Source organism: Ailuropoda melanoleuca, unplaced genomic scaffold, assembly GCF_002007445.2.
Source record: "Ailuropoda melanoleuca isolate Jingjing unplaced genomic scaffold, ASM200744v2 unplaced-scaffold11384, whole genome shotgun sequence".
Lineage (NCBI taxonomy): Eukaryota > Metazoa > Chordata > Mammalia > Carnivora > Ursidae > Ailuropoda > Ailuropoda melanoleuca.
Window position 1 is genome coordinate 6,059,495 of NW_023179820.1, and position 23,112 is coordinate 6,082,606.

The window sequence follows — 23,112 nt, forward strand, 5'->3', positions numbered from 1 at the left end:
CAGTCAAAACTAGAGGCTCTGACGGCCAGGGTCACCGAGGCAGAGGAACGAATTAGCGAACTGGAGGATGGGTTAGTAGAAGAAAAAACGAAAATAGAAGATGGACTTAAAAAAATCCACGCCAACGAATGTAGGTTACGGGAGATTACTGACTCAATGAAACGGTCCAATGTCAGAATCATCGGCATCCCCAAGGGGATGGAGAAAAACAAGGGTCTAGAAGAGATATTTGAACAAATTGTACCTGAAAACTTCCCTAATCTAGCGAGGGGAAACAAACATNATCAATGAAACGGTCCAATGTCAGAATCATCGGCATCCCCAAGGGGATGGAGAAAAAAAAGGGTCTAGAAGAGATATTTGAACAAATTGTACCTGAAAACTTCCCTAATCTAGCGAGGGGAAACAAACATTCATGTCCAAGAGGCAGAGAGGTCCCCTCCCAAGCTCAACCACGACAAACCTACGCCACGTCACNGCCACGGCATGTCATAGTGCAATTCGCAAATATTAGATCCAAGGATACAGTATTGAAAGCGGCCAGGGCAAAGAAATTTCTCACGTACCAAGGCAAAGGTATCAGGATTACGTCAGACCTGTCTACAGAGACCTGGAATGAGAGAAAGGCTTGGGGGGGCATTTTTAAAGCTCTTTCAGAGAAAAACATGCAGCCAAGGATCCTTTATCCAGCAAAGCTGTCATTCAGAATTGATGGAGAAATAAAGACGTTCCAAAATCGCCAATCATTAACCAATTTCATAACCACAAAACCAGCCCTACAGGAGATATTAAGGGGGTTCTATGAAGGTAAAAAGGGCCCAAGAGAGATACAGAGCAGAAAGTCACAATCTATAGAAACAAAGACTTTACTGGCAACATGGCATCATTAAAATCATATCTCTCAATACTTTGTCTCAAGGCAAATGCCCTGAATGCTCCATTAAAACGCCACTGGGTTGCAGATTGGATAAAAAGAAATGACCCATCCATTTGCTGTCTACAAGAGACTCATTTTAAACGCAAAGATACATTCAGACTGACAGTAAAGGGATGGAATACCATGTTTCATGTAAATGGACCTCAAAAGAAAGCTGGGGTAGCAATTCTCATATCAGATAGATTGTATTTTAAACTAAAGACTATAGTTAGAGACACAGAAGGGCACTATATTATTCTTAAAGGATGTATCCAACAAGTGGATATGACAATTATAAATATATATGCCCCCAACAGGGGAGCAGCAAGATACACAAGCCAACTCTTAACCAAAATAAAGAGACATATAGATAAGAACACAGTAATAGTAGGGGACCTCAACACCCCACTATCAGAAATAGACAGAACACCCTGGCAAAAACTAAGCAAAGAATCAAAGGCTTTGAATGCCATACTCGACGAGTTTGGGCCTCATAGATATACATAGAACACTACACCCCGGAACAAAAGAAACTCATTCTATTCTAATGCCCATGGAACATTCTCAAGAATAGATCATGCTCTGGGACACAAAACAGGTCTCAGCCAATACCAAAAGATTGAAATTATCCCCTGCATATTCTCAGACCACAACGCTCTGAAATTGGAACTCAACCACAAGGAAAAACCTGGAAGAAACTCAAACACTTGGAGGCTAAGAACCATCCTGCTCCAGGAATGACTCAAAAACCAGGAAATCAAAAATCAATTTAAACAATTTATGGAGACCAATGAGAATGAATACACAACTGTCCAAAAATAATGGGATACTGCAAAAGCAGTCCTAAGGGGGAAATACATAGCCATCCAAGCCTCACTCAAAAGAATAGAAAAATCTAAAATGCAGTTTCTATATTCTCACCTCAAGAAACTGGAACAGCAACAGAGGGACAGGCCTAACCCACTGACAAGGAAGGAGTTGACCAAGATTAGAGCAGAAATCAATGAATTAGAGACCAGAACCACAGTAGAGCAGATCAACAGGACTAGAAGCTGGNGACCAGAAGCTGGTTTTTTGAGAGAATCAATAAAATTGACAGACGACTGGCAAGACTTATCCAAAAGAAAAGAGAAAGGACTGAAATTATTAAAATTATGAATGAAAAAGGAGAGGTCACGACCAACACCAATGAAATTGGAAGGATTATTAGAAACTTTTATCAACAGCTATATGCCAATAAATTAAGCAATCTGGAAGAGATGGAGGCCTTCCTGGAAACCTATAAACTACCAAGACTGAAACAGGAAGAAATAGATTTCTTAAATAGGCCAATTAACTATGAAGAAATTGAGTCAGTGATAAACAACCTTCCAAATAATAAAACTCCAGGCCCAGACGGTTTTCCTGGGGAATTCTACCAAACATTCAAAGAAGAAATAATACCTATTCTCCTAAAGCTATTTCAAAAAATTGAAACAGATGGAAGGCTACCAAACTCATTCTATGAGGCCAATATTACCTTGATCCCCACACCAGGCAAAGACCCCATCAAAAAGGAGAATTACAGACCGATTTCTCTAATGAATATGGATGCCAAAATCCTCAACAAGATCCTTGCTAATAGAATCCAACAGTACATTAAAAGGATTATCCATCATGACCAAGTGGGATTCATCCCTGTGATGTAAGGGTGGTTCAACATTTGCAAATCTAACAGTGTCTTAGATTTTATCCAGAATGAAAAATTCAAAAATCATATGATTCTCTCAATAGATGTAGAAAAAACATTTGACAAAATACAGCATCCTTTCCTGATTAAAACCCTTCAGAGTGTAGGAATAGAGGGTACATTTCTCAATCTCATAAAAGCCATCTATGAAAAGCCTACTGCAAGCATTATTCTCAATGGGGAAAAGCTGGAAGCCTTTCCCTTAAGATCAGGAACACGACAAGGATGCCCACTCTCGCCACTATTATTCAACATAGTACTAGAAGTCCTTGCAACAGCAATCAGAAGACAAAAAGGGATCAAAGGTATCCAAATCGGCAAAGAAGAAGTCAAACTGTCTCTCTTTGCAGATGACATGATACTCTATATGGAAAACCCAAAGGAATCCACTCCCAAACTATTNATTTCTCTCACCTATGGAACATAAGAACTCGGATGATCGGTAGTGGAAGAAAGGGATAAAGAAAGGGGGGGGTAATCAGAAGGGGGAATGAAACATGAGAGACTATGGANTGAAACATGAGAGACTATGGACTATGAGAAACAAACTGAGAGGTTCAGAGGGGAGTGGGGTGGGGGAATGGGATAGACTGGTGATGGGTAGTAAGGAGGGCATGTATTGCATGGTGCACTGGGTGTTATACGCAACTAATGAATCATCGAACTTTACATCGGAAACTGGGGATGTACTGTATGGTGACTAACATAATATAATAAAAAATCATTAAAAAAATTTTAAAAAGGCAAAGAAAATAGCATAGATAAATAGATAAATATACATACAGATCTTTTTGACAGACTCGCACATAATACAGGTCTTTATTTTGTGACTGACAATGCCTCTTAATCCTATCTGGAATTGCTTGCCTTTAAGCATTTTTTTTACATACTTTATTACTTCCCTTTCAGTGTGTAAAATAAAGATAAAGCTTACTCAACTTTTCCTCAGGGTCATTTTGAGAAATCCATCATTGTAATTACTTCTTTTGAAAATTCAAACTGTTTTTCATTTTTAAAATACATTCAATTTCAAAGGCTACAACACAGCTAAATTTGTTGATTTTTGTTTGCCAGTGTGCCATTAGTTTTTCATCTTACATGCATTATGTAAATAAATTAGGCTGAGTTCTTCCTTATACACATCAGGGCACTAAATGTAATCTAGCACAGCAGGTGAGAAATAACTAAGTTTTTCTTTACTCTCATATTGAGAGATTTTTAAAGCACGTAAGTTGTTCTCTTCCAACTAAGGAGATGGTAATTTTCAAAACAGGTCAAAAACATTGCCTTTAAGCCTAAATTATTCTTTCCATCATAACATCAAGTTTAGAACAATTCCATTTTCAACTAAAACTGAATTAAGAGGATTGTTTTACTTAGAGAATGCTCCCTGAGGGATCTATAGGGCATGAAATATTCCAAACAGTATCAGTAGGTTTTCAGAGGCCATATGCCTCTGAATATGTAGGAGAAATCCACGTTAACTACTTTCTACACACCTCAGATTTGTAGACCTTATCGTAATTAATTCAGTCATGCCCCATATACATTCTTAATGATATAGCTTTGACTGTTATTAAATGTCATTTATAAGGATCTGTCTTACGGAAAATTATGCTGTTCTTTAAAATCAATATCAGTGGTTTTTATTGATCACTGCTAGGATGTCTTTCAAAACATAAACTTCTACATGAGAAATGTCTTTTAACATGTAGTAACAGAAAAGCCTTGGCTCTCCTGGGAGGCAGAATGGTCTTCTATGAAGTCAGATCATCCAGAGTCTGGATTCAGTGTATGACTTTTCTGAGTTTCAGGTCCTATCACATAAAGATAATAAAACCAAATGGCCATACTCAAGGTAAAGGCAGTAGATGACCTAATTCAAAATGTGTTACACATAGGATCACACACTCTCAGCGTCCCACTCACTCTGCCCTCAAATCCTCCCCTCCTCTCTTTTCTTCTTGCTAGAAAATGGTTTGTCTGTGCTTGGATGGAGGCATGGTAAAGAATGGCACAGAGTATCTGTGGGTTTCAACTGATGCTCTGTTACCTAAACAGTGCTTTAATCTGGAGAATGAGAGGTTTACTTTAAAATATGTTGTTTTACCTTTACAATTTTACTCAAATATTATTAAGTGGCCTACAAGTTTTAGAAAGTGATTAAATGTGGGACGCCTGGATGGCTCAGTCAGGTAAGCATCTGCCTTCGGCTTAGGTCATGAACTCGGGGTCCGGGGATCAAATCCCATGTCCGCTTCCCTGCTCAGTGGGGAGTCTGCTTCTCCCTCTGCCCCTCCCCCTGCTTCTGCTCTCTCTCATAAATAAATAAATAAATAAATAATGATTAAAAAGACACAGATACCTAGGGAAGTCCACTTACTGAGACAAAGCAAATGTTTCCAGTGAGCAAGACTGAAATGCTATCTGTTCAAATGTGTTCTTTAGGGTATGGTTTTATGTTTGAAAAGTGCATCTTACAAGCCAACCTCCTATTCTGTCAACTTTCTTTCCAAGAATCCCTGATATTAACAAAGATTGTAGCTGGCAGTGCCTTTGACTTCCGCTTTCATATTTAGTGACCCTGATATTCTCCTCTTACTTTATGAAGTTAGACAGATGTTCCCTGCCTCATACAGTTGGGTAGACCTGGGTTCCAGTTCTTATTTTTCCCTCCAACTGCTAGATTTTGGAAAGGTCACTAAATACGGAGCTTCAGTTTCTCAACTATAAAATGGGAAATATAATGTTTATTTCATAGACCTCCTGAAATAATTAATGGAAAGCTCCTAATCCAGAGAATATGTCTAATTTATTTCATGGTCTTAGACTCCTCTCCTTCCCTTATGTATGTGGAAGCCATCAGTCACCACAAGAAGAAAAAAAGGAACCTAGTTTTTAGTTAGAGCCATGGTTCAGCTTGAATATGAAAGATAATAGTAAAAATGATGCCTGTAACTTTACATGCTAGAAGAATGTGAATGGAATGAAATATGAGTTATGATAAAATATAATATGCATCTTAATCAGCCCAAATTATGGAAAAAGCCCAAGTGTCCACCGACTGATGAATGGATAAAGAAGATGTGGTATATATACACAATGGAATAATTCTCAGCCATAAAAAAGAATGAAATCTTGCCATTTACAATAACGTGGATGGAGCTAGAGTATACTATGCTAAGTAAAATAAGTCAGTCAGAGGAAGACAAATACCATATGATTTCACTCATATGTGGAATTTAAGAAACAAAACAGATGAACATAGAGGAAGGAAAAAAAGAGGGAGGCAAACCATAAGAGACTGTTAACTATAGAAAACAAACTGAGGGTTGCTGGAGGGGAGGTGGGTGGGGAGATGGGCCAGATGGGTGATTGGCATTAAAAAAGACATTTGTTGTGATGAACACTGGGTGTTATATGTAAGTGATGAGTCATTAAATTCTATATCTAAAACCAATATTATACTATATATTAACTAACTAGAATGTAAATAAAAATTGATGGAAATATGTATATATATATATATAATACACAACTTTAATCATAAAATGGTAAGTCAATTTCTCTTAGCTTTTCAAAAATATTTCAACAAATAAATACATGAAATTGCTTAAGCCTTGAATTTATAAAGAATCAAATCCTGTCATCAGATCTCAGAATAAGAGAGATGAGCACCTATAACAGAAATGTCTACAAATTACACTAATTTTAACAATACTAATTGTAGCAAAAGTTCTTGCTCCCAGAGAGACAAGCTCTGCCCAGACCATTCATGTAAGAACTACCACTGTCACCAGCCCCCAGGGCCAGAGACACCTAGAGACCTAGAGACATACCAGCACCCTCTTGCCATAGAGACCCCCAGATCTGCCAGCATCCCAGTGTCAGGGCGACACTCTCATTTTGAGATGGTTCATGTTAATGATGACAATATCAGTAACCATTTATTTCAAACACTCCCTTGTCAGACTCTGCTGTACATCCCACATATTTATCCCATTCAGTCCTCACCACAACATCACATGGTAGGTGTCAGTATCCCTTTTCTACAGATGATGCCCCTGAGACTCACGGGAGTTATTTCTCAAAGTCATATGGCTATAAACGGCATCGCAAGTCTCAAACCTGGGTGCTGGATGCAAGTCTCTGCATTCTTAAAACCTCCCAAGCACTGTATAATTTACAAAGGCCCGTGCTTTGACCTCCATGTTTTTTATCTGATTCTCACGACAACTGCTCCTCAACTTTAGCCAGTCTTCTCCCTAATATTAGTGAAGCAAGTTAGACTCAGGTGAGTAAAGTGATGTTTCTTTTTTTAAATTTTTTTAAGGTTTTATTTATTTTTGTGATAATAAATTCCCTAGTTACCTGTGCCTTTGCAATATTAGGGTCACTAAATATGAGAGCAGAAGTCAAAGGCACTACCTGCTACAATCTTTGTTAATATCAGGGATTCTTGGGGAGAAAGAGAGAGCAAGGGCACACAAGCAGGAGCGGGGGGAGGGGGAGGGGCAGAGGGAGAAGCAGACTCCCCGCTGAGCAGGAAGCCCAATGCTGCTGGACTCAATCCCAGGATCCTGAGATCAAGACCCTGAGCCAAAAGCAGATGCTTAACTGACTGAGACACCCAGGCACTCTAAAGCGATGTTTCTAATGTTGGCAAAGGCAGACCTCCGTGGGACAATCTGGAAGGGGCAGCAGGGCAAGGCCTCTCTCCAGGGGTCTGGAAGACACATATTTATTAACCTACCACACTGAAAGGGAGAACTGACAGGTGTAATTCAAACTAGTGAATAAACTATGAATTCAACAAATATTTACTGAGGGTCTTTTATGTGCTATACTGGACTGAATCCTGTGAAAGTGTGATAATAAGACCCTCACCCTCACAATCTGCTATTGTTCATTTAATCAAAAGGAGATAGTAGCTAGTCCTTTCAGTCAAATGTCCCCTGAAGGGGAAAAAATGTAAGCTTTCTTACTACAATAAGATATGAAATTATTTTCCATTTCATCCACCCTGCTTTACAAAAATGTGCAAGTATTTCAAGTAAAATGGCACCATCTGGGTGGGGAGTTTTGGCTCATGTAGAGAAGCTGGAGGTGGGCTGGCAGCGAGTGGTTGCACTTTTTAGCGTACACACCACAGGAGCATATGGCACTAAAAGAGCAAAATCTGTGGGCTGTCCTCACTACACTTGTCAATGTTACAAACCTGGAAATGATGGTAAGGTGTACTGGAGGGGATGCAGGCAGCAGGCCAGGAAGAGAGGTCAACCAGAGAACCCAGGGTGCCAGCCATGAGGAAGGGCATCCCCTGGCTATGTGGTGGAGGGTGTCTCTGGGAGTGAGAAATGCTCCTCATCATATGTTAACTCAAGACCTTCCTACTGGAGTTCTCTTTACCAAGAATTGAGGGGTGGCTTCTGGATTGGCAGCCATATACACACAAGGTTATCTGCTGAACTATCAGGAATCAGTGTCACCAGGCAGGGTTTCTGGGAGAGCATGGCACTTGCCACAAGAAAAATGAGCCATGGGGCGGGGAGGAACATTGACCTTGAACCACAGCAGTCTCACATCTTCTTCTTCTTCCCAAGTGCCTGCTGTGCTCAGACACTGCAGGTAGAAGAGCTCATTCTTTTTTTTAAAGACTTTATTTATTCATTTGACAGAGATAGAGACAGCCAGCGAGAGAGAGAACACAAGCAGGGGGAGTGGGAGAGGAAGAAGCAGGCTCACAGCAGAGGAGCCTGATGTGGGGCTCGGTCCCAGGTCCCAGAACGCTGGGATCATGCCCTGAGCTGAAGGCAGTCGCTTAATGACTGAGCCACCCAGGTGTCCCCCCCCTTTTTTTNAAGCCTGATGTGGGGCTCGGTCCCAGGTCCCAGAATGCTGGGATCATGCCCTGAGCTGAAGGCAGTCGCTTAATGACTGAGCCACCCAGGTGTCCCCCCCCTTTTTTTTAAAGAAGAAGAGCTCATTCTTGAACAATTAGCATCCCTTGCTGTTGAGATGTATCGCCCAAGTGCTTTTTTATTTTAAATTTAAATGATGCTTCTTTAATCAGGAGCTCCTTTTAACTTTATGACAGCATAACAAACCCATAATCTTGATGGGTAATCACCATATAGCTTTAAATACAAACATGTTTTCCATTTTATTGATTTCAGTTATTTTTAGCTCTTACCTGCAATTGTCCCCCATGCTGACAACACACACACACCCTCTCTTCTCTCTGGTTATAGTCAAGCTTCCTCCCCTGCCTTCATCAATTCATTATTTCAACACATTTTTTAAGTGCCTGCTCCATACGCAGCAATATACTAGGCATTGAGGATGACTGAAAAACTCAATATACAGACCATGCCCCTGGGAGCTTTTCAACTGACAGAGTCAAAATTACAATGTGAACTAGAGGAATAGACAGAAGGGCAGGATCAGCGTGTAGTGAGGAGATCGGGACACATTTAAAGGAGACGTAACCTGGACAGGTTCTTGCACTTTGAGAAGGACTTGGAGAGAGAGGCCTTCATGGCTACAGTAACGCGAACCTGGATGAGCTGGAAAAAGGGGTGTCAGGCCACAGAGGACCTGGAATACCAGGAGGCAAACCATGTGGAGCATTCATTAAGGGTTTATTATGGGGCAGACTCTGTTTTGGGAACTTTATCTGGCAAAGTTGGCTTGATGACTAAGTGAGACAATCCCTCAAAGTACTCAACACAGGACTTGGTATTTGATGATTGCTCACTGTATGCCAACCCTTGCAGTCATCAGTGTTGCTGCTAGTATCATTACTGTGGTTACTAACTCCCTGCCACGGTCCTAACAACCTGCCTGACAGTCCCATATGATACCACTGCCCCCACTTCTTCTGAAGAGTAAACAGTCTTAGAGATGATTTTCAGGGGTTCTCAGAGTCCATAGCTAATCAGTAAAGGCATTCAGGGCTTTCATTCCAAAATTTTTTAAGGAGGGAGAAATTTTATCAGAGAAATAATGTGATTCTGTGAGTTCTGCTTCTTCCAGCAGCTAAAGATTGAAAACCATTCTAATAAGTGTGGTGAAGTACGCATCATGAGGGTAAAAAATATTTGATATGAGGGAATGGAATACTAATATTAAACACTAGCATGCTGCCCATCCATGGACAAAGGCTGTCATGTACATTATAGTGTTGCAGTTTTTCCACAAACAATACCCATTGCTTGGGTGAGGAAACAGTAAAGAGGAAGTAAATGGCTTGCCTCAGACCACAAGTTAGTGAGACATTAGGAAGTAAAATCTGTAGCCATAGAACTATAGGTCCAACAGAATGAAATAAACAAACACCTGAGTGGTCATTTTTCTGAATAGACCCCTTTAGTATAGGAAATACCTACAGGCCTACAGAATACACCTGAAGAATTGCTGTTTGGTCCTGGTGAAAAGAATAGGTGTGACCAAATACTCCTGACCCACAGGAAGCTGGCCACTCACTATCTTACAAGACTGGAGCTGCACTAAGGTCTGAAGACTCCCAACACACCAAGCTCAGTAGAAGGAAATTTCTGTGATACCTAGGAAAATGCAATCCTTTTAAACCAACAATGGAGGACTAGCATAATGAGGGACATGCTTTGACACTCTTTTCTCTGCACTGCCAACAAGAATGATTTATTCATTTTCCTGGGCATATTTTACAGATACAGAGCATTCAAATTTCATATTTTAATCGATCAGTAATGATGGCTTTACTGATGTGAAGTTTCAGAAGAATTTACTTGAAAACATAATGAGTTTGCTTCATTAATTCTCCAGATAACTTTCAGTTCATCACGAAATTAAGTTGCCATGTCTTTTTGGATTATTTACTATTGAAGTCATGTTTTTTTTAAAGATTTTATTTATTTATTTGACAGAGAGAGAGAGACAGCCAGCAAGAGAGGGAACACAAGCAGGGGGAGTGGGAGAGGAAGAGCAGGCTCCCAGCAGAGCAGGGAGCGGACACAGGGCTCGATCCAGGGACCCTGGGATCACGCCCTGAGCTGAAGGCAGAGGCTTAACGACTGAGCCACCCAGGCACCCCCTGAAATTACGGTTCTTTACTAAGGGGCAATAGCTTATTAATTTTTAAGGAAAGTAAAGGAAATTCGGTCACTGTTTCTTCAATGACCTGACGCTGCAATCGAATATATTCACTATATTCACATTCACTATATGAATCCACAGATTCACACAGACGTCAAGCCCCTTCAATTCTCCAGAATTACTTTCCTATATGCAAAAGAGCAAAAGCTATAGAAAGAACAGAGGAGCAGAATGTGTCCCTGAGTTCCACGAATGTCACAGCCTCAGTGGCCAAGCTGGTAGTGATATACAGCCGGATCGGTGGACATGCAACACATAGCAAGGGGGTGGGCAGACTGTCCATGCAGGACAGTGGGAGAAAGCAGAACAGTGATTTCACTGCAACAGCTGGTGCCCGGGATCGGCTCGTCCTCTGTAGGCATGGTCCTAACACCCAGAATGAATGTTCTAGTGTGTTCAACTATGCACACAGAGTGAGTGTTTATCATGCCTGACAACACCCAGTAGAAAAACTATAAATCTCATGTGATTGACATGTTGTTTCTCAGCCAACAACTATCTGCATATTTAGAATTACACAGATATCTTAAATGATTTTTCTAATTTTATACAGAAAACTGACATAGCTAAGGGAGCCACAGGATGCTGGCAGAGAGGAGACAAGTTTACCCTTCCACTCTGTACTCTATCAGAAGGAAATGGTCCCTTCACTGGGTGGAAAGCAACATGGTAAACAGACCGAGTTTAGTTGTCTTGTGAGGTTAAGTAAGTTAATACTTAGCAGGAGCTCAGAAAAGTGTTCCAATTGTCTCTAAATGCTCTAAATTCTAGCCGTTGTTAATCTGAAGGCTCCCTTTTCCAACCTTCAGACCAGTTCTTTGGGGGCTCTCAATTCATCACATAGTCATCACGTGCTTTCTGTTTTTCTCATCTTTCTTCTAAATTCCGACTTGCTGGACCAGAGAAGGGGTGTTTAAACATACACACACACAAGCCTTTTACAATATTAACCCCACTCCTAAAATCTCCTCTCTTACATCAGTCTTCCTTATCCCCTCCAAAGAAAGAAACAAAGAAACAAACAAAAATTGGCTGATTTTCTGTGGAGGAATAAATCTTTTGTTAATACAGTTTTGAGCCTGCATTACTTGCACGACTGAAACCACATAAGTCAAACCTTAGAAAAAAGACTGTCCTGCAGCCATATAATTTTAGGTTTTTGCACTGAGGACAGAGCCCCTGGGGCAACGACAATTGAGTGCACCCAGAAGTTAATCTGGAGTGAAAAAATTGCCAACTGCTCAGCTCACAGGAAGATACTGCTACTCAAGAAATACAGCTGGATGATCAATGGAGAGAGGCAATCATCTCCCAGCCAGAAATAAGTCCCTCCTCAGCCTAAGTCGAAGACAGGCACCAGGAAAAATTCTGAAGTCTCATAAAGTTGACAGAATCAAGAAGTGATTTGGAAAACTACGATTTTGCCTGGAGTCTGTTAAAGGTTGGGAGCTCTATACCTGAGGACCAAATTGGTTTTCTTTCTCTTTCTTTCTTTCTTTTCATTTTTTTTGGGGGGGTAAGGGAGATGCAGCTGGTTAGTCTCTGATCTGTGAAACACAAGGATTTGGATTTCAGCTGCAATCACATGTTCTACAGGGAAGAAAATAGTTCCATTTTGCTAATCCATATCACCAGTTGCAGTGAAACCAATTCTCTCTTTTGAGAGCTTATGAAATAATAAAATTACTTGGAGAAATGCAAGATAGGCACTTTAGAAAATAATTTCTGGAGGGATCTTCACTATGCTTACTTTAAGGAAATGTTCAACGTTGATTCCAAAAAGAGAACTCAGGATAAATGAGAACATATTTTTCAATCAAGGCCTGAGATAAGATGGAGGTCAGAGAGGGAGCAGCAAAAGGTTAATTATACCTAAGCCTCTGCCTTTTCTTCAGTACCTCACTGGGTGTAGTCTGGCGATATCATCCAAGGTAGGCTACAGTGACATTTGAGAGAATATGGAATATGTGTGTACATACAACTGCCATGACTGCAATGAGAACTTCCAGAAAGAAGAGATACTCTTTTCTCTGGATGGAAAAGAGGCAGGCACTGCATCAGACACTTTGATTGGGTCAACTCACTTCTTCCCATATCTCCCCAATTCAGTGATAGCCACACAGTTTCCTGGGTTGGTCACAAGTTCAATCATGGGACCCAGACTAACTCAGGGGTGACCTGAGTCTGTATATGCAATGTGACCTAAGATGGTCTCTGCAGAGTGGGACTTCTGTCAGTGGCTTGGGGAGGAAACACTCTGTCCCCCAATTTATGAGGAAGAAAACAGATGCCCTTGCAAAAAACAACCTCTGTGCCCAGAAAGCTCAGGTGGGTTGGCTGCCTTTGGAGAAGAAATTTGAGTTCAGGAAATGGAACCATTTCCAGAGTATTTTTGTGGTTCTGTTCTGTTCTGTTTTGTTTTGTTTGTTTCCTAAGCCTCTTGTAAAGTTGTCCCTCTTAGGAAATTTCAACACTGCCCAGGCTGAACTATGGAGAAGCAAATCTTCTACTCTCAGGGCAAGGTTAGCAGAAGACTGACCGCCTAGAAGTCTTTATTGTGGTAGCAAAGAATTAATGAAAACTAATGAGAAATGTAAAAGGTAAAACTTAAGACCAAAAACCAAGTAATTTTGATTCCTGTTATTTTTGTCCTAATAATTTTTTTCTCGTTTATCCTTACATTTAACTTAAAAGGAAGCATGACTTTACAAGAGTAAAGCTTTTCTTCAAACTAAACAAAAGAGAACATATGTACATAATTATCAAGAAAATTGAAGCTTGAGGAAAGTGTTTTCTTAAGGAGAACAGAAAGGGGGTAGGCAGCAATTAGAGCTGGATTGTGTCCCCTCAGATACATGCATTCAAGTTCTAACACCCCAGTACCTCAGAATATGACTGTATTTGACGATAGAGCCTTCGAAGAGTCGAAGTGAGGTAAAATCAGGGTAAAATGGGATCATGAGGGTGGGCCCTAATCCAATTTTACTGGTGTCCGTATCAAAGGAGGAGATTAGGACACAGACACACACAGAAGGAAAACCATGTGAGGACACAGGGAGAAAACAGCCATCTACAAGCCAAGGAGAGAGGTCTCAGAAGAAACCAACCCTGCCAACACCTTGATCTCTGGACTTCCAGCCTCCCTGTGAGACAATAATTTCTGTTGTTTAAACCACCCAGTCTGTGGCACTTTGTGATGGCAGCCCTAGCACACTAATAGAAAGCAGAGCAGTGGCTTCCCTGAGAAAAAAGTTCCACCTGTGGCCAGCAGCCTGCTGCTGCTGATGCCTGCCCTTGGGGTTTCAGACTTGCTCAGCCAGTCCCACTGTCACGTAACCCAAATCCTTGCAATAGATCTCTTCACATGTACATCTCCTACTGGTTCTGCTGTTCTGATTGAATCCTGACTAATACAGAGAGTGTGAAAAGTGGGACAGAATTGCTGAGAAGGCTCTGGAGAATATGACCAGTTAAGAAACACAAGTGGAAGAGGAGTCTGTGCTATAGATGAGAAACCCCAAGGATGTGTCAGGAAGTGAAGGACAGGGTGCTATCAGAGAAAGTGAGGGGTGTAAGACTGGTTTAGTGTGCCAGATCTCCACAGAAATGAAGAGACAGCCCAAAATAAGCAGCTGAAACATGATGCTCTCTAGCTTTGGTAAAGGAGTGTCAGGGAGGGAACACAAGTGCTCGGGGCTGAGTAACAGGTGGAAGACAAGAAAATGAAGAAAAAGGATTATCCCTCCAAGAAGCTTACCTACAACACACAGGAGGATGAAAAGACATTAGCTAAGGGAACTCAGAAAAATGGAAGGGTTGTGGATATTACCTGTAAGATGACAGATGCTTGAGTATGTCCAGATGCTTACAGGACAAAAAGAGTGGAGACATTACAGATAGCATAGAAAGGGGATAGCTAACACAGCAGAGGCCTCAGGAGAGCCAGAGGTGATGAGATTCAACTCTCAGGAGCAGGGATTTGTCCTGCATACAAATATGGAAACATCTCCAAAGAGATGGAATGATATGAGGGAGGGCGGGTGCCAATGCATGTACGTAGGAAGAGCATTCCCAGCAGCTAGACTCTAGTGTCACAATGAACTACTGGGTTAAGATCATCCCCTGAGCATGATGAAATATGGTCAGGAAGAGGGCTTATGAATTAGTACCAATTAAACTAGTTGTTGTTGTTGTTGTTGTTGCTGCTGTTGGTTTGTTTGGTTGGTTTTTTGTTTTTGTTTTTGCTTTTTTAGTGACAAATGGGAAAAGGAATTGGCTCTTTCTGGAAATAGGAGAGAGAGACAGAGACACTAGGCAGACTTGGCGTCAGATACACTTGAAGGCGGTGACTTTGCCTTCAAGTGTATCTTAACAAAGATATAATTGATTATATTCAGCAGCATTCAATTTGTCAGGAATAGGAATAGGAAGATAAGGTACTGGCTTGATCCAGTGTTGAGGTTCGGTGGATGACAATGGCAGAAGGACAAGAAGGCAAGGCAGCTGAACGTATTGTCAAGAGATGTTGCGGTGATGGTTTATGGTGTCCAGTTAGGTAAGATAAAAAGAGAATCTGGGAAAAAATGAAGGGCTGCTGGGTAACAGGTCTGCAGAAGTGGTGTAGTGGGCAATGAATTGAACAGTGAACCAAAGCACAGGCTCTCGGGTCAGGCTGGCTCCACAATCAGCAAGGTGTGACCTTAGTTGATTTAATCTTACTTGGCCTTCATTTCACCATCTGTTAAATGCAGATGGTAATACACCTATAGTTGGGAAGAGTAAATAAAATGATTCATATGAAGTAGGGAGCTTTACTGGCTTGGCATATATTTAGTGTCCCTTAATTTTTAGTCATGTCTGCTAGGGGAGGAGACAGCTGTATGCATGGAAGTTGCAGGAGAAGGAAAGTTTAAGATATCACAGGTGAGACTGCCTGGCAAGATTCAGGATGTGGGTGTGGGTGGGCATCTCAGCATTTGTTGCAGGTGACCTACACAGGAAGAGGTGGAGAGAACACAGGCTTAGGATCCTAAGTGTCGCACCCATGGGCACACCCGAGGTGTCGGTAGGAGCCAAAGACAGGGATCCAGGGCTGAGGTAAGAACCTCCCACCCCAGGACCACAAACCCCAAAACCTGGTGAGAAGGGAGGCTGGATGCTTAATTTTAAGGTTTTCACAATGAAAAGTTACCATGCCCTAATATTAGGCAGTTATGGCATTTGGTACCTATGAAATGATGAAAATTCTTGAAATTACAAATATATTCAGAGGGTACTGGGCAGCATTTCAGGCACCCAAGATGGGAAAGCTATTTGTAAGATAGGTCTAAAAATAGTCAAAGCTTTTTCGACAACCATAACTTTCTCCCCAGGTCTGAGCTGGCCATCTCAGACCTGAACCAACATCCAAACTTCTAAATCCCATCTTTAGAATGATGTCCTAGATGACGGAACCATGGCCCTTTCAACATGTAATATTTTAAAATAGTGTCCCTCTCAAAAGTGATCCTCCATCTTTTCATGTAGTGTTGCTCAGACCTCAACATCAATAATAAAAGCTGCATATGAATTCCTCACTCCAGTTCTGCTCTCAGTTCTGATGTGTACACCATAGTTACCTCCCTCAAGTCTTCAGTCCCTTCTTCAAGTGAAATAAACCCACATCCACCAACTTTTCTTTTGAGGTTTTATTTTTCAACTCTTTGACCATCTCTCAGTCTTAACCAACTCCAAATACTTCTTAATCCTCTTAGCTATATATGTAAGCAAACTAATGTTTCAGTACATTGGCATTCCAGGATGGTGGTATAACTCCTCACTTTTCATATTTCATCTCCAAGTAGTTGGGAGTGGGGTGGGAGGATGGATGATGTTACATGAACTAGCTAACTTCTTTTGTATTTTTAGCTGAATTTATCTCCTTTTAACAAATTTTAGTCCTGGATACCTTTTGGATACAAACACACACAGAGACACATACACACATACATATAATTATATATTGAATATGTTATATAAATATATGAATAATTGGTAAGTGTACTATATTACTATTTATAATGGTGATTATTCATTATATATAATTACATGTAATTGTTATATATATTTGTATTTCATTTCTATTTCTATTTCTTCATATTCATATTTGCCATTAAAAGTCCTAGTTAATCTAGGATTCTGTTTCCATTCTGACATGTCTACTGTTCCCATGGAGTTGTCTTTGCACATATTTTAGGATTCTTCATTTCTTTTGATCCTACTCCACGGGGCTATACAAACAGTTGTTAAGCAACTAAGAAGCTCTTCTCAAATTCAAAACTTCAGGTGCTCATTCAAATAACAATAACATGTATTTGTTTTGCTCATGCACTTAAATATGATATAAGTAGGAACAGAGCTGGTTTTTTTCTTAGCATCTTATTTTTGTGTAACAATGTTTTATTACAAAACAACAGCCTCTGAACCAAAGAGCTCCTAAAAATTTTAATTGTAATTGAGAACACAGCTATCTTTTCTTTTCTTTTGGTTGCTATAATCTTCTCTCTAATGGAGAGCAGCCCTGAAATTACTAATGACTTAGAAAAACAATGTGCTTTTAAAATATCTCCTCCCTCTGTAGCCTCTACTCATTACAGATAGAATGCCTATAAAATGCAATACACAATTATGGAAACCAAGGCTACCCAGCTACAAACACTAATTGTAGGTGAAATGAGATTTATAATATGTATTTGGAGGCTTAAATGATGAGTTTTAGTTCCAGAACACAGATGAAGATAAAAGACCTGATATTCTCAAACCTAGATAGACAGATAAATGGGCATTTTTTATTATGATGATTTCCCAAGATTCATGGTACTATAGATAATGTTCTTAAGGTTCATAATAAATAAAGAGCTAAACTAAAGTTAGAATTAAAAAACAAAAACGTAGTTTTTCTTCATCCCTTCAATGTCCCTGAAAAGAGTGTCTTGTGTCCTTTATTTCACAGGGACTTTTCGTAGGAATGTAATCTCCTTACTCACTCTCAAAGGTGTATTTCCAAAGCATTAACTCCCCCGGAAAGTGAAATACATATATATCAAAGGGGACTGAGTGCAAAGTTGGGATTTTTTTTTCTTTTCTTGTTTTCTTTGTTCAAAGAGGCCAATATAAGAATCACTTCACTTACCAGAAAATTAGTGAAAATAGGTGCATATCTGGCTATTTATAATTAGAAGTTAACCTCGATGTAATGCCACCAAAGAACAATAAAATAGAACCTTCAGTGTCTCTCGGTGGAAAATAAAAAGTAAAGCAATTTTTGAAAACCTCTACAACCCACACTTTAGAGCATAAATATTGGATGGCTTATTTACAAAAATCACTGATATTCTAAATAAATGAGGTAACATTTCAGTACTAAAAGGAATCATGCATGGACACCAACAACCCTAAATAGTATATTGGCTTTTGCTCCTAAACCATATACCAATCTGATGAGTCACAGAAAATTCTCAATTACCTCCAGTGTATTGGATGGGCCTGAATTTTACCTTAAGAAATATTTGCAAACGACAGTACAAAGTGCTCCGAACTGGCGCAGGCAACCAAGCAAAAAGCCAGGCAAAGAACTAGCCTCCTTTCCAGAAGACACTGACCTTCCTCCACACCCTAGTACTTTCCATGACCATAGTTTTCAGTAGGGGCTTGCGGGGGCGGGGAGGGGGGAGTGGAGGGCCATTCAAATCCTCAAAACGCCCCTGGCTGTTAAGATTCGCCCGGTGTGAACCTCGCGATTCCCCACCCAAAACTCTTCCAGGAAATCCTTTACTTCAAAAAGGCCACCCTCTGAGAATCTCCGGAGCCCCTGCATCGACGGCAAGGAGTCCCCGCCGCCTGGCTGGAGCCCCAACCGTCTGTCCCGGCCTCGGAGCCCGACCTTTCCTCCCGACCCCAGCCACTGCGGCGCCTGGACCCCGCACTCACCGGATGATCACGAACATGACCAGAGAATTGCCCACCAAGCCCACGACGAACACCACGGAGTAGACCGCCGTGATGATGACAGGGATGGCGGGTGAGATGTGCGCGGACTCCAGCGGCGCGCCCTCGGAGCCCCCGCTGCTGTTGCCATCCGTCTCGGCCCAGCCCGGCAGCCAGCCGCTGCCGTTCCGGAGCAGGCAGGTGCTCGGGGAGCAGGTGGGGCCCGGCTCCCCGCGGAAGATCTGGACCGGGGACTCCATGTTCAGGCAGCTGCAGCTGGAGGGCAAGCAGAGGCAGAACCTGCGGGGCCGCGAGAGCGAGAGAACCAGCTGCACCCGGAGAGGCAAACTTTGCCCGCACACGGGCTAGCGCGCGGAGGCCAGTAGCCCGGGGAACCCGGTACCGCTGATGCCCACCCCTGCGCGCGTCCCCAGGGGCGGGAAAAGGAGGGCGGACCTCTAGCTGCGGCTGGGTACTGGTGAGGCGGACAGCGCTCGCTCCTCTTCCCGGGCTTCTGAAATCCTCTCCAACCCTTTCCTAGGCACGGTCCCCTGGTGGAATTGTCCCCAGACTGCTGCTCTGACCCCCCAGGAACAAAAAGCTCTAGAGCGCAGAGCCCTCGCTCCCCAGGACTGCTCCTCGAAAGTCGAAAGCCCAAAGCTCACCTCCGCCTCCCTGAGACCCGGACAGTGGTCCAGGGGACGTCCTGGCCCCTGCAGAACCTCGCGTTCCCGGGGCCGCTCAGCCCTCGGAATCGCCGCGCACCCGCAGTCCAGCGCCCTGGCGAAGGCACCTTTTCAGCCAAGCTCGGGGGCTGCGGCTCAGTGCGCGGCTCCCACGACCCGTGGAGGCTCAGCCAGGCAATTGCTCCTAGACACCGTGGGCGCACTGGCCTGGCAGCCAGAGAGCTCAGGGGCGCCCCGCCCCGGGCCCGCGCCCCGCCCCGTCCCGCCCACCCAAACCCAGTTTGGGTGGTGGGGGGAGCTGCCCAGCTCCGCTCCCCCAGCTGAGGCTCAGAGAGCACCAACTACCCAGAGCCTCAATCAGCTTCCCTTGGATGGCCCTAAGACTGAGCCCCTGTGCCGTTTAGCTTTAGTAATAAGGAAGGGTGTGCCTCACTGCGAATATGCATCTGGATTATTCATAATAAAGTCTAGAACAACTGTGGGCATCGTTCTCGAGACAGGTCTTCTTTCAAGAGAGGAGAAAAAGCGTATTTTTGTTTATTTGAATATCCCATCCAAATAAAGTAGCAAAATAATCCAATTAGAATAAGACCGGGTCATAAGATATTTATAATTTCATATACATAAATAAAATATTCCTGTGCATTCTATTCCTTCTAGTCTTCTCTGGGATAACAAACAGACTGCACCTTATGGGTATTACCTGTGTTTCATGGTATCCAGAATCACGCGTTCACCTGCGAATGAGTAAAACAATCTCCTAATCAGGCCTTCGTGTTGGCCGGGTAATTAACAATGTCTCTTTCCCTTTTATTAATTCCTGCAATCATCACTTTCCTGTCCCTAAGGTGCCTTCTCTATGAAGCCCCCGAGAACCTGAACCCCCATAGAGAAATCATTTCTGTGCTTAACTCTGCTAGTCCAAGGATCACTGTCAGATTCTGCTGGGTGAAAGACGCCCTCAGGCAAAGAGACCCAGGGGAAAATGAGGAAATGGAAGGAAGCCTAAGGTAAGTTGTACTGGGGAGCCAGGACTCAGCCACTGAAGTGAAGGTCCTGAAGGACAGTGGGGAAGTTCCCCTTTCCCCACTGGGTATAGGAGTCAGGATGCTGATACAGTCATTCCATTCATCAGCTGACAGCGGAAGAGAGCTCCTATCTTGTCCAAGATATTGTGATCCCCGAAGAGGCATTTAACCACCAGAGTCTTAACAATAACCTCAAAATGCACAGCTCTTCTTAGCAATTTGATTCAAAGAATAACAGGAAAGCTCTCTTTTACCCAATAGAATCCCTCCAACCCTGAGACCATTGGTATTTTGAAAATTATTATCAAATCTTATTTTTTTTAGGTTTTGATTGCAGATTTTTGTTAGAAGATGACAAAACATCAGAATGGTGGGATCTCCATGTGTCTGAGGGCCCTTCTCTGCTAGGAAGATGGCAGACGGATCCTCTCCAGATGTCTGGGGGCTCATTTCCTGCGAGAGGGATCCCAGACTACCACCAAACCAACCCAAGAAGACATTTTCTTTGAAAGCTAAGTAGTATCCCAAGTGCAAAAGAAAGTAAAAATAGTATGTTAAAGGAAAATAGCTAGGAAAGACAGAATTATCCGTTTATCTTTTCTGTCTACTATCTATTTATTTATGATTTCATGCATTGAAAATACATACAACTGTCTCTGTGCAACACACTTTTGAAAGGGTATTTACAAGATCTATCCCCCTTTTGCACTTACCACATCGGTTAATTTTTTGTTGTATTTAGCACACAGGTGGCTCACACAGCTGGTAATATTACTGATTGGGCTCAAACAGAGGTGTTTCTGGCTCTTACCATATGCTGATTGCACAGAATGATTTCATGTAAGGGAGAAAATGTAGAGCCTCTCTTCCCCAAAAGACAAAAGATATATAAAAGGAGTTATTTGGCAAGGACAAAAAAAGGGGAACACAAAAGTTATTACTTGAAAAGATTTAAGTAAAGTTTTTTATTTTAAGATTTATTTATTTGAGGCACAGAGAGCATTGAGGGAGGGCCAGAGGGGGAGAGGGAGAAGAAGACTCCCCCCTGAGCGGGGAGCCCAGTGTGGGGCTGGATCCCAGGACCCTGGGATTATGATCTGAGCCAAAAGCAGACACTTAACAGACTGAGCCACCCAGGCCCCCTAACAGTTTTTGAGAGGTAAAAAACTTTAAAGAAGTTTCCAAGTTGGCACAATTCCAATAATTTGAATTTTTGATCTCCCTCTATGTAGTATATATGTATGTGTATATATATATGTGTGTGTGTGCGTGTATAATACACACACACGTATATACACATGCATATATATGTACACTCACATACTGTATGTTTATGGAGAGGTTTGTCGGATACTTCTATAATGAAAACAGAATGCAGAACTCAGCCTGGGACTTCTAAACTATAAGATGATGTTCTCATTCTGATCACTGATAAGATTCCTCTGTTAGTTGAGACAGTCTTTTGAAGGCAAAAAATTACTAATTATGATAAAGGCAGTTTTGTTTCATTTGAGTACTCCTTTTTTTTTCTTTTTTTACCAAACTAATGGCCAAAATAAAGTGAAGCCAAAATGGGCAGAGCATTAAGAAACCTTCAGGCAGTCGTGGTTGTTAGGCGAATCTGGCTTGTGTCTCTGAACACAGTGAGGAAGTCTGCTTATGTGGAGTCAGGTTGTCAGGAGTATGAGATTTTATCATAATATTGGAGAAAAGCATATAAAATTGAGAGGACAAATAAAGTGCTAAAATGCTGTACACTATTATGCACTGATATAAACTTACTCTCACTTTATTGCTACCTGCCATTCTGCTCAGTGCTAACACTATGCTTATAACTACAAGTAAAGTACTTGTAAAGCTGAAAATGTGTTTTCAGTGATTCTTACTGCTTCATGCTACCAAGTGTCTTGGATGGTGGGTGCTTTGGTATTTCTATTGTATAGACTATGGACCCCGCCAGGAAACTGTGATCAATTGGCTTTTTTGCAGTTCTAAAAGTTTAAGTTGACACTTAAAGACTGCAAGGTAGTTCTCCAGGTGAGGAGGAAGAAAGGGACATTCTAGTCAGGTACATTCTAGCATATGTGAAGAACATGCATAAGCAGGAGAGGAGCACACTTATGGAACTAAGGAGAGTCCAAGGTATCTGAGCCTGGTGGCCAAGGGAAGTGCGGTACAAGATAAAATGGCAGTCAGTGTCAAGATTACACTGAGCCCTAGGGCACCGGGTGGCACCTGACTCTTGGTTTCCACTCAAGTGGTGATCTTGGGGTCATGGTATCAAGCCCTGTGGACTCTGCACTCAGCACGGAGTCTCCTTGGAATTCTCTCTCCCTTTCCTGCTTGTGCTCATTTCTCTCTCTCTCTCTCTCTCTCTCTCGATCTCTCTCTTATAGGTAAATAAATCTTGAAAAAAATTACACTGAGCCCTAACAAATATATGGCGAAAGTTTTGGATTTTAATGTAAGACATGTGAAGGGACATGAAGAATTTCAGACAATAGAATAGTATGCTCAGATTTGGGATTTTTGAAAAATCACTTATCTTTAATTTGTAGACTGTATTGGAAGGGACAGGAGCATGTGTGACAAGTCCCATATTGAATCAGTATCATGTACATTAACACTAAAAGTCATCTTAGTATTATTTAA

General features: G+C 41.8%; 1 protein-coding gene across 1 annotated transcript in view; it reads right to left on the reverse strand.

The window, feature by feature from the left end:
* Positions 1–19,598, reverse strand: part of OPRK1 (opioid receptor kappa 1) — a 34,420-nt gene extending 14,822 nt beyond the window's left edge. Inside the window, exons 1-2 of the mRNA XM_002928871.4 lie at positions 19,412–19,598; positions 18,750–19,046 (exon numbers count right to left, since the gene is read on the reverse strand). Coding sequence (XP_002928917.3) covers positions 18,750–19,006 — 257 coding nt within the window. The 5' untranslated portion in view covers positions 19,007–19,046; positions 19,412–19,598. The remainder of the gene's footprint in view (positions 1–18,749; positions 19,047–19,411) is intronic.
* Between the last annotated feature and the right edge of the window lie 3,514 nt (positions 19,599–23,112).